The following is a 12807-nucleotide window of genomic DNA, read 5'->3' as shown; positions in this document are numbered from 1 at the left end:
ATTTAATAATAAACTAAAATAAAATATTAAATAATAAATTAATTTAGATAGTTTTTGATAAAAAAGTTTTAAATTTTTCATATTTTTAATACAACATTTTTAAGAATATCAAAATTTTAAATTGTTACTTACATTAAATATATAATATTTTTTAATATCAAAGTTTTTTTAAATACGTTGTTAAAAATAATTAAGTAATTTTAAATAGTGAGCTATTTATAAAATATAATTTGAGAGAAAGAATATAGAATATAAATTAAATCATGATTTTAAATATTGACCTATTTATAAAATATAATTTGAGAGAAAGAATATAGACTATAAATTAAATCACATTTGTTTGAAAGAGAAAGAATATAAATGGTTGAGATAAAAAAGAGAATAATAAATAAAATATAAATAGTGTAAGTAGTTGAGATAAAAAAGGGAATATAGAATGGCTCCATTAAATAATAAATTAATTTAGATAGTTTTTTTGATAAAATAACGTCATAAAATTTTCATTTTTTTAACACAACATTTTTAAGAATATCAAAATTTTAAATTGTTACTTACATTAAATATATAATATTTTTTAATATCAAATTTTTTTTTAAATACGTTGTTAAAAATAATTAAGTTAAGAATATCAAAATTTTAAACATTAAATATATAATATTTTCCTCTCTCTCAAAGAGGGGTGATTTAGGATCAATTTTGATCCAAAATCACCCCTCCAAATCGTTTTTGTTTATCTATTACTTAAATAAGTGATTTTCACACCTTTTCTTTTTGTCTTTTTTTGTGATTTCGTGGGTCATCGTTTGTTTTGATTTCCCATATTTCTGTGGTGTATTTTGATTTCTCGTCTTTGTGCGGGTATTTTGGTTTTCCGTTTTTGTGCGGTGTTCATTTGTTTCAGGTTGAAAGATTAGTTTCGATCTAGTGCAGATTCAATCAATGACTTTGGTGCCGTCAACGCTACAGATCCGGAAGCATGAATATTTCGGACATCTCAATACAGTTAATACATTAATATTTGTAGGCATATGCAATTTGCCGTTTTATGCTATTAACATGGATGCTGTGAATTTGTTCGCATATTCATCCTTTTTGTTTTTGGCGATTTTGAATTTGTATTGCAACGATGTACTCTATCGATTTGAATGAATATCATTTATTTTCTGTCAAAAAAAAACATCAAAGTTTTTTTTAAATATGTTGTTAAAAATAATTAAGTGATTTTAAATGTTCAGCTATTTACAAAATATAATTTGAGAGAAAGAATATAGAATATAAATTAAATCATGATTTTAAATATTGAGCTATTTATATAATATAAATGGTTGAGATAAAAAGGAGAAAGAATATAAATGATTGATATAAAATAGGGAGTAATAAAAAGTAATAATATAATAAATGGTTGATGAAATAGATTTTTAATTATTATAATTTAATGAAATGAAAAATTTATTTACTAATCCATTAATCAATTTAATAATAATGAATTGATATCTCAATTTTTTTAGGAGTTGAACGTCGCTTAAAGAAAATGAGTATACGTGATTGAGATAAAAAAGGGAATATAGAATGAAAGTGTAAGAAGTGGAGATAAAAAAGGAATATAGAATAACTCCATGAGAATGGTTTACAATTTATTATAATTTATAATTATAATTAATAATTAATATCGAAATCACATTTATTGGAAAGAGAATAAGTGGTTGAGATAAAAAAAAAGAAGGGAATACACGAACAAAAGTTCTTGTTCTTTCCAATAAATATGGTTGAGATAAAAAAAAATGCAAATATATTAAATAAATAGATTTAGGCGGGAATTGATTGCATTTAGACGCTTAAAATGGTACATAGTATTGTGTTTTAATTTATTAAGTATTGTGTTTTAATATATTAAGGATTATGTTAATTTTCTTAACCTAATACCGTGTTAAATGGAATTAAAAGGTATACCTTCTCATTTATCCGTTAGTCTATCAATTTTCCATATCTTGTTGTATTTTTTTTTCAATAAGTAATGGTACTAATCACAAAAGGAGAAAACACACATACAAATTACCTCTTTATACAGGATAGAGGTAAAATGTTCCAAAAATGAAAATTACAGGATGTAGAAGAAGAATTAACTAGACGGAACCATTTCCAAGAAGCTAAAACAATAGCGCTATAGCAGTCATCGAAATTGAAACTACAACCATTAAAGATAATTGCATTCCTCATCTTCCAAATGTTCCACACCACCGCTAACCAAATCACTCCTAAAGTTAATCTTTCCTCTACACCCTTAATTTTCTCAGAAACAGTAAAGAAAGAAGGCAACTCCTCTATAGAGAGATTGCAAGAATTACCTAACCACCCTCCAACTCTACTCCAAATGTTTCTTGTGATGGGGCACGAATCAAAGAGGTGTTTAGAACTCTCCTCTTCCTGAGAACAAAAGACACAACAACAGTCCCGATCAGTATCCAAAATTCCTCTCTTCTTTAATTGATCTTTCGTTGGAAGTCTATCCAATATCAATCTCCAGGCAAAAATTTTCACTTTTGATGGAGCCTTGATATCCCACATAGCAAGCAGAGTTTTTCTCACAGGAATCCCCACCATATTCTCAGTATCACGTTTCTTTATCGTGTGAGCACACAATTTTACCGTGAATTCTTCCTCGGCATCACCCGCCCACTTGAATTCATCTTCTGTCTGCTGCTCTGGCTGGAACTGATGCAGCATATCTACCATGATTTGGATCAAAAACTCATCATCCTCGTCATATTCGGTGAGCCAATGATCCACATCCCAACACCATAATGCCTCTTCCCAATGGCCAGCTTCAGCAACCGTCATGAAGGGATTAACAGCCTTCGCATACAGTTCCGGGAAAGACTCGGAAAGCGATTGGTTCTCAATCCATTTGCTGAACCAGAAGGAGGTTTTTGAGCCGTTTTTTACCCTGCACGAGAAAAGATCAGAAGCGGATATACCTTTTGTAGATGTTTTGATTGGCTGCATTTTGTGGTAAAACATTCATGTGTATTCTGTTGTCTTGACTAAGGTCATGACATGTGGTGTGTAGTGTTAAAGGTTATGCAGGTTCTGGTTGTGTAAGCTAATACATGCTGTGAGTTGGATGTCATGCTCGACGTCATGACATCAGTGTTTGACAGCAGTAGCTGCTACATTTTCTATTCTATTTCTATGATGTTTCCTTATTTATCTCAGTCTTTATTTTGGGAAACTAAAGATTGTGCTGATTGTACATCAGTAATAGAACAAATCATGGGCTGTCTTTTTGGCACCCTGATATGTGAGAAGCTGAGAATTGAAGTGAAGAATACTGTTTGCTGTAATTTATGCAGAACATGGAATGTCACGACATGCTCTGTGACATCAGTATTTGACAGCAGTTACTGTTATATTTAGCTGTCACGCGCCTGCTGAGCTGGAATATAAAGATTCAGTTTTGGTTTTAAAAGATGCAGAATATTCTTTGGAATATTATGCAATCCTATGTGGCAGGTTTAAAGGTCAAGAGAATCAATATTAGAATATTGGAGAATTATGCAGTTTCCAATTATGAAGATAAATTAGGAAACTTATGATTGAAGACCTTGTTTTTAGCAGAAAGTTTTCTGTGATTTGTAACAGCAAATAATGTTGTGATTGTAAGCCCAAGTCCAGTTGGGAATAGGTTATAAATAGGAAACTTTGTAACCTAGTTTAGGTAGCTAGCCGGCGTTTAGAAAGATGTAACTATTAGGGTTAGCCGTGTAGGTGAACCTCCCGGTTTGTGGGAAGGTCACTGATTTGTGCCTCGAAGCCTGTAGGTAAGAGGTTTGTTTTATTCACTCAGAAGTTGTAAAGCAATGAGTGGAGTTGTGTGCTTGGAGGAAGCTTTGAAGCAACTCTAAGATATGTTTATTTGTGTGTTTTGAATGTTGGTAATTAAGCCGTCGATGCAGTGGCTGAGGTGTTGACTGCTAGACATCATTGGTATGATTGGGAGTGGAATGGAGATATTCCATATCTAGGGAGAACCTAGGTAGAGGGGTCATTGGGTAGTGATTAAGTGAGGAGTTGTAAACTGGGAGTTTAGCTCTGAATTGATACTGCTAATAGTGGACTTCATCCCTGGCTTGGTATGCCCCTAGAGTAGGTTGATTGAACCGAACTGGGTGAACAATTCTGTTGTGTTGTTTATGTTTCTGCATTGTTTATTTGTAAGTTCAGTTTGGATGTCATAACATCGTGCCTGACATCATTGTGTGATTTAATGACTGTGCTAACACAGAATCTCTGTGATTCCAACACTTCCAGACTTCTGGATGTTAGAAGTAATAAAGAATTGAGGGATCTGTATGTACTGCCTCAGCTAAACTGATGACAGACCAGATGTCACGACATCGTATATGACATCCGGGTTCTGTCTTACCAGAATTTCAATTGGTATCAGAGCAGGCATCCTGTCTGTTTCTGGATGAGATCCATGGGAGATACTTTCTGGTTGTTGGAGGTAGTTGTTTGTTTGAACATTCATGTTCATATTGAATGGTCCCTAGAAGTGGAGGATGGACCTATGTGTGGAAGACTGGACCAAACTGACCTTAACAGGTGTATTCTCTTGGCAAAGGAAGATGGTGTTACTGATATCCAAATAATTCATGCGGGAGTGAAGAATTTGGGGTGTTTTATTCAGCATATAGCAAGGTACAGAGAAGAAGATTGTCAAAACCTTCATGCGGGAGTGAAGTTAATGATAAGGTATTCTCTGTGCTTATCTGTTTCTTTCTGGTCAGAATATTGGTTAGGTCTTGTTGTGTTGCTTGAAGAAGAAGCAAGCATATTGTTGGATTGTTCAGCTGCAATTCTTGGATGTCATGCTTACAACTGGTTCTGGGAGTAAGCATTGTGTAATCTCTGTTGATATATGGCTATTTTCTGCTGCATAGCATCTGATGCATAATCCTATCTTTGAAGGAAGATCTCTAAGGTTATATGGTTTTCAACAGAATTTGTAGCAGATTGTTTTCAACTTTAGTACAAGTGTCAAAGATACTTGAGATTTTTTCTCAAGTCCACTCATAAAGGCATGGTTATTGAGGTTGAAGAGGTTCATATGATCAGTGTTCCTCATATTCATCTGCAAAGTTGTTTGATGATCTTCAAGATTGTCAAGAATTGTGTGTTCCAAGAAGAAGGAACTGATGGCATACTGGTATGCAGCTACAAGTTGAAGAACAGATGTTCTGGTGCTAAACTTATGTAGTGTGAGTACATTTGTTTGGAACCTACTCCTGATCTGGAAGAGGAGACATCTGCTTTTTGTGTTGATTGGTCAGAATACAATCAACTGAACCTTCCATCCCAAATGTCAGTTTGTTTAGGCATAAGCTTATGGGAGTTGGAAGTAGAGCTCAGTGCAAGTAAAAGGATTCATTCAGGTTTTCTTTTCAAGACCTCTATGAAAATCCAAAGATGAGCTTGTATCTGGTATGTCCTTTTGATCAAAGGAACCAGATGTGTGAATTGTTTTCTTAACCATAGAACAGTTAGTGTTGAAAACTGAATACTGTGTATCGTGCATAGTGAAATATGGTTTTGAATATTGTGTGATGATTCAAGGGAGTCAGATTACTGTGTGGAATCTGAGGTATTTTCAGGAGTTATGTCATAAGTGAATCTGTTCCAGAAACCTTGTTGAGATATGGCATATATTATCCCTTAATCATGAATGATGTGTAGCTGACTGATGCAAAGGTTAGTGTTTTAGGCCTGAGGTTTATTGAGGATAAATTTTAGTTGTTTTCCGCTGCATGGTATCTCTGTTAACCATGGTTTATGTAAGTATAGTATCCTCAACTGGTGTATGAAGTATGTATAGGTATAACTCATAAAGTTAGTTGCCTCTAGTAGGGATGTTGTATAATGAGACTTTTATGTACAATGCATGGATAAGCTGTGTGGAGTTTCCATGATTGCTTCTTTGAGGGGGAGATTTGGTTAACCTCCCCACGTCTGATTCAGCCTTGTGTTTAATTGGCTATTGAACGGTGTCACATGGGTTCTGGTTGTTGTGTGACACATTTGTAAGGAAAGATTCATCTCTCTCTTTCCTAAGGGTGAATCTAACTGGGAAAGGATTTGAGATCAATTGTTATTTGTGCAAAGTACAAGTATTTAATTGATTATCCTTGGAAGTTCAAGATAACTGATGTTCTTAAAGATGTTGGAACATCTCTTCTTCAAGACCATGTACAGGAAGGATAGTGCAATTGTTTTAAGATCTATCTCTTTGGTGGCAGCAGAAGCATGTGATCACTGAAAAAGGTTTCCTGGCAAGAAACATGTTCAGCTTTGGAGTGCACAAGAAGAAGAAGACATCATAATCTTGATGGTGGATACTTGGATCAGTTTATTTCTGATCTAGGTAAGAAAGTGCATTGGCTAATGCACACTGTGAAGTCAAGAACAAGTGGCAGTATTCTTGACATCATGGAAATAGCTTTGCTCAAGGAAGTGGCATCCTTGGTACAGCTAGAGGATTAGTCTCTAACTAGTCCTTCTGATGACTCATGCATCAGAGTGTCTGATGTTGTTGGAAAAGAAGCAGGGATTCATAAAAGTGTGAGCTTTGATGACATAACTGCATAACTGCAGGATGGAGGTTGCGTACTCAAACTTGGTTTCACAATCAGGTCTATGAGAGCATTGAACTCTGGTTCTGTAAAGGGAGGAAGTTCTTTCAAGTGGCAGAAGAAGGAGCTGAATTCAACAGCTAGATGTTAAAACACAATGTGTTGACATTTGGTTCATCTCAGAAGTGGGTTCGAAGGATCAAGATAATCAACATATGGCAGCTGATTATTCTTGAGGATAGTCTTAGACAAATTACTTTTGGGCAGAAGAGTAATAAGTTGAAGACAAAAAGGAGGTGTTTTCTATTCATCTCTTGGAGCTTGTGGTAGAAGTTATGAGCTATCTATGAAAGAGTGCATCTTGTAATATAGATCTCCCATTGAGGGTGACTTATTGTATTCTAATCAAGCTGGTGGCGAAGTGGTATCTAAAGATTATCAGATGGTGTTTTTTTTTTTTGTGTGTGTCGTGGTCATGTCATGCAGAGTAACTTTTAAGGGGGAGCTGTACGTTGCTTTGGCAACATTTATGGCCAAACAGGGGGAGAAGAGATTGTCACCCCAAATCATATTGAACAAGTTGTTTTTGTTCATGTTATGTGATAGTGTAGCTTGTGGAACTTATTCAGCAGGTCTGATGTTTTGATGTTCTTTAGCAATTCTGCATAACTGGTAGTTTGCTAGTTGTTTTTGTGCTGCTGTGGTGACAGAATGTTTTAGCCAAAAATTTGCCAAAGGGGGAGATTGTAGATGTTTTGATTGGCTGCATTTTGTGGTAAAACATTCATGTGTATTCTGTTGTCTTGACTAAGGTCATGACATGTGGTGTGTAGTGTTAAAGGTTATGCAGGTTCTGGTTGTGTAAGCTAATACATGCTGTGAGTTGGATGTCATGCTCGACGTCATGACATCAGTGTTTGACAGCAGTAGCTGCTACATTTTCTATTCTATTTCTATGATGTTTCCTTATTTATCTCAGTCTTTATTTTGGGAAACTAAAGATTGTGCTGATTGTACATCAGTAATAGAACAAATCATGGGCTGTCTTTTTGGCACCCTGATATGTGAGAAGCTGAGAATTGAAGTGAAGAATACTGTTTGCTGTAATTTATGCAGAACATGGAATGTCACGACATGCTCTGTGACATCAGTATTTGACAGCAGTTACTGTTATATTTAGCTGTCACGCGCCTGCTGAGCTGGAATATAAAGATTCAGTTTTGGTTTTAAAAGATGCAGAATATTCTTTGGAATATTATGCAATCCTATGTGGCAGGTTTAAAGGTCAAGAGAATTAAGATTAGAATATTGGAGAATTATGCAGTTTCCAATTATGAAGATAAATTAGGAAACTTATGATTGAAGACCTTGTTTTTAGCAGAAAGTTTTCTGTGATTTGTAACAGCAAATAATGTTGTGATTGTAAGCCCAAGTCCAGTTGGGAATAGGTTATAAATAGGAAACTTTGTAACCTAGTTTAGGTAGCTAGCCGGCGTTTAGAAAGATGTAACTATTAGGGTTAGCCGTGTAGGTGAACCTCCCGGTTTGTGGGAAGGTCACTGATTTGTGCCTCGAAGCCTGTAGGTAAGAGGTTTGTTTTATTCACTCAGAAGTTGTAAAGCAATGAGTGGAGTTGTGTGCTTGGAGGAAACTTTGAAGCAACTCTAAGATATGTTTATTTGTGTGTTTTGAATGTTGGTAATTAAGCCGTCGATGCAGTGGCTGAGGTGTTGACTGCTAGACATCATTGGTATGATTGGGAGTGGAATGGAGATATTCCATATCTAGGGAGAACCTAGGTAGAGGGGTCATTGGGTAGTGATTAAGTGAGGAGTTGTAAACTGGGAGTTTAGCTCTGAATTATTACTGCTAATAGTGGACTTCATCCCTGGCTTGGTATGCCCCCAGAGTAGGTTGATTGAACCGAACTGGGTGAACAATTCTGTTGTGTTGTTTATGTTTCTGCATTGTTTATTTGTAAGTTCAGTTTGGATGTCATAACATCGTGCCTGACATCAGTGTGTGATTTAATGACTGTGCTAACACAGAATCTCGGTGATTCCAACACTTCCAGACTTCTGGATGTTAGAAGTAATAAATAATTGAGGGATCTGTATGTACTGCCTCAGCTAAACTGATGACAGACCAGATGTCACGACATCGTATATGACATCCGGGTTCTGTCTTACCAGAATTTCACCTTTAGATGATGCACAATCATTGATCAGCTGTAGGTCTCGCCACCACAGGGAATCTTTTTTGTTCATCACGTTGTCGTCGTTCACAAACATTTTTACCTCGGGAGTATGGTATCTATACTTCAAAATATCTTTCCAAACCGTGTTCTCTTCCGTCAAAATTCTCCATTTCCACTTCATTAGAAGAGAGATATTCATGGTTTCGATATCTCTAATCCCCAAACCACCCTCTTCTTTTGCTTTGCATACATCTTTCCATTTAACCCAATTGATACCTCTTTCCCCTTCCACACCTTTCCACAGAAAATTCCTTTGGATACTTATTATTTCCTTGATCACCTTCTTCGGCGCTCGGTAAAACTATAAGGTATATAAAGGTATTGCATTCAGAACAGAATTTATCAATACAACCCTCCCTCCTATAGAGAGAAAACGCCCGTTCCAAGACTGCAGTCTGCTCTTTATGTTTCGGATCACATCCCTCCACATTGCGGCTTTTCTAGGACTGTCACCTACCATCACACCAAGGAAATTGAAAGGAGTTGAACCCATCCCACACGACATGAACGTGGATATCTGCTGCATTGTTGCTACAGGGAGGTTTATTCCATAAATATTGCTCTTGCGGAAATTAATTCTAAGGCCAGACATAAGTTCAAATCCCCTCAGAATAGTCTTCCAGCTCCAGAGATTGTGATGATCACTTTCGCCAAAAATGATTGTGTCGTCTGCAAACTGCAAAATGTCGACAAAATTGTTGTCCCCGTATTGGAATCCCTTGAAGTCTCCCGTTTCCACAGCTTTCTCCATGAGACGCGTTAAGCCTTCCATTGCGATCACAAACAGAAGAGGAGATAGAGGGTCTCCTTGCCGAAGCCCTCGTTCGACCTTGAAGTCATTTGTGCTACTTCCATTGACTATGACCGCCATGGAACTAACAAAAACACACGCCTCCATCCACTTTTGCCATTTGCAGCCAAACCCCATGCTTTTCATCATAAACCGAAGGTAGTTCCAACTAACACTGTCATAGGCTTTCTCGTAGTCCACTTTCATAATTAAACAGCTTCTACGGTCCCTCTTGGCTAAATCCATAAGCTCGTTAACCACCACCACTCCATCCATGATATTCCTCTTCTTAATAAAGGCTGACTGTTTAATTGATATGAGCCGATCAATCGCTAGTTTAAGCCTTGCAGCCAACAGTTTTGACAGAATCTTCAGGAGGCTCCCGACGAGACAGATAGGGCGGTATTCTGATAGATTCTGCGGATTTGGAGTTTTAGGAATCAGAGTTATAAAGGAGGATGTACAGGCTTTAATTAGAGTCTCTTTAGCATGAAAATCAGAAACAAACTTCATTAAATCCTCCTTTAGGATGTCCCAGTGATTCTTGAAGAATTCCATCGTAAAACCGTCTGGCCCAGGTGTTTTACTCCCTTCGCAGTCCCACACAGCCTGCTTGATCTCAAGTTCATTAAAAGGAGCCTCAAGACTTGCTGCAGTGACCTCCTCTAACCTGTTGAAACTTATACCCTCAAGAATCGATCTGTGATCATAGGATTCCTTGAAAAAGTTTGCAAAGTGTTCCCAAACATGGTGTTTGACTTGGCTAACTCCCTCCACCGTCCCTGTTGACGTCTTGACAGAGGTTAAAGAGTTCCTCCTTCAGCGGGATTTCAAAGAGTTATGGAAATAGCTTGTATTGTGGTCGCCTTCTTTCAACCATCTTTGCCCAGATTTAATTCTTAGCATGTTTTCCTTGATCTCAAGATTCTTCCATAAATTCTCGATCGTCTTCCTTCTTTGCTCCACAGTCTCCGTCGCGTCCATTCCAATGTTGTCAACTAACAGTTGGTCAAGTCTTGCTTGGTCATCAATGTTGTTGCTGATTTTCAGATCGATCCATCCGAAAACATCTCTGTTCCAGTCCTTCAGTTTGGATTTAATGCTTTTTAATTTTTCATACACACAGTAATCACCTCTTCCTCTATAGTTCAATTTTCTCCATTCCTCTGTGACGTAAGACTTAAAGTTTTCATTGAGATACCAGCTATTGTTGAAACGAAACGGTTTGGGTCCCCAGTCAGAGATCCCACCTTTCAGCCAAACAGGGCAATGGTCAGATAAGCAGCGTTTTCCCACACATTGGTTAACAAACTTCCATTATGTTATTAGTTTGTCCGACAATAAAAATCTTTCCAATCTACTCATTGATCTCCCATTCCCACTGAACCATGTGAACCTCCCTTCAACACTCAGTAGATCGATAAGCTCCATTGTTTCTACAAAGTTGCAGAAATCATTAGAGTCTCTACTGAAGCTACCAGTGCCTATCCCAATCCTTTCCTCTTTGTACATAACAGTATTAAAATCTCCACCTACGCACCATTCTTCCCCTGAAGATGCTAATTTCCTGCGAATAATACTACGCCACACTCTTGTTCTGGTGATGTAATTACAGGGGGCATAAACGTTAATGAAGTTAACAAGCATACCGTTGATATCCGCCTTCATTCCCACATAACCAAAGTCTCTATAGCTAGAATGGAGCTCCAAGCTATCTTTCCTCCACAAAATAGCAGAACCGCCCGAAGCACCAGTTGAATCAAGGTGAGTCCAATCTACATCCTTGGCTCCCCACAACTCTTCAGCTAACTTGAGATTGAAGCTGGATAATTTTGTTTCCTGAAGGAAACACACATCAACTTTTCCTGATTGCAGCATGGTCCCTACCCTTTTTCTTTTAATCCTACTGCCTCCTCCTCTAAGATTATAGGATACTATAATCATTTCACAGTCCTAATATCCGCCTTCGTGACCGCTAGTCCTTCTTTATCCCTAGCTTCCATTTCATCAATCTTCAATTGGATATCCTCCTCCGAGCCCACACATGTTAGACCCAGTTTGATCAGGGAATCTTTCATGGTTGTCCCGATCTTAGAATTTGTGTTCAGCATCAGCCTGTTATTGCAATTGATGATATCTGAATCAGTCATGGAATCACATCTACAAGTAGAACCTTCGATGCTCTTCTCCACCATATCCTTCTTCTGAAAAACGGGTTTCTTCAAATTGGGCTTGAAATTTGGGTTGAGACAGGCGAAATAGGATTGTGATACTTCAGCTGGGCTGCCTGAGTCTTTCAATTTTTTCAGTTTCTTGGGCTTAAACTTTGGCGCCTTGGTCCTGAGACAAGCCTCATCAAAGGATAAAAGTCCATTGCTTGGGCCCAATAAAACCGGCCCAGTAAAGATGTCCATCCGTTCTCTCTCGTTGGGTAACTCCAACCTAGTACTGACACCTAAGACCTTTTCACTTCCCAGGGATTTGGAACGTCTTATCGCAGGCGCCTCCTGAAGACCTTTTTGACAACTTACCATCAGATCTTTTGCTTTGTCAGATGACTTTTCAAAACTGACCATGCTAGCAGCCATCGCTTTGTCCTTTTCACCTTTATTGGGTAGAGTGACTCCTCCTCTAGGCACCGCTTCATCTAGCACTGTCGGCCGATCGTCCTCCTCCGGTACCTCTTCGCCTGTTTCCGGCACAAATTCAGATTCGCAATCGCTATCAGAAAGATCATCAGATTCGTTGACCGAGTTCATAAAAGAATTGTTGCAGATTGGGTCAAGCTGGTTTACGGTACTGCTTATGAAGCTTTCCTCTGGCCCCTGAACTTCCTCCATCATTAGAATATTGAACACCTCCTTATTTATTTGAACCTTAATCTCTTCCCTGATCATAGAGAAGGATTTAGTTCGAATCTGAATTCTTGCTACATCCATTTTGTCTTTCCTGGCCGTTATAGCGTCCTCACGAACCATCACCCCTGTCTGTTTTGTGATAAACTCAAAAAAGGTGCGACTCCAAGCAAAACAAGGAACTCCAAATAACTTTATCCATGTTATTCTCTCTTTATCGATGTCTTTGCTTTCCCATCTCCTTATCACCCTGAACCATTGATTCAGCCAAGGTTTGTT

General features: G+C 37.5%; 1 protein-coding gene across 1 annotated transcript; it reads right to left on the bottom strand.

The window, feature by feature from the left end:
* Window positions 1–2052: 2052 nt before the first annotated feature.
* LOC131660936 (uncharacterized) lies at window positions 2053–11551 on the bottom strand. The gene is made up of 5 exons (XM_058930301.1): window positions 11035–11551; window positions 10551–10923; window positions 9341–10490; window positions 8816–9184; window positions 2053–2997 (listed from the first exon to the last, which is right to left on the bottom strand). Exons 1-5 carry the CDS (start codon window positions 11549–11551, stop codon window positions 2053–2055), a joined length of 3354 nt encoding a protein of 1117 aa, XP_058786284.1.
* Window positions 11552–12807: the final 1256 nt, after the last annotated feature.

The sequence above is a fragment of the Vicia villosa genome, linkage group LG1 (assembly GCF_029867415.1).
Source record: "Vicia villosa cultivar HV-30 ecotype Madison, WI linkage group LG1, Vvil1.0, whole genome shotgun sequence".
Taxonomy (NCBI): Eukaryota; Viridiplantae; Streptophyta; class Magnoliopsida; order Fabales; family Fabaceae; genus Vicia; species Vicia villosa.
Note: the sequence above shows the minus strand (reverse complement) of the source record. Positions and strands in the feature narration are given on the sequence as shown.

Bases quoted from the DNA above. Each gene is read 5' to 3' on its own strand.
- LOC131660936 (XM_058930301.1), bottom strand. From the start codon at position 11,551: ATGCTGCAATCAGGAAAAGTTGATGTGTGTTTCCTTCAGGAAACAAAA. The intron at 10,924-11,034 runs GTAGATTGGAAA...TTTGGCTGAAAG, and splicing joins TGGGAATGGGAGATCAATGA to GTGGGATCTCTGACTGGGGA. The intron at 9,185-9,340 runs GTAGGTGACAGT...TATACCTTATAG, and splicing joins TCAATTTCCTTGGTGTGATG to TTTTACCGAGCGCCGAAGAA.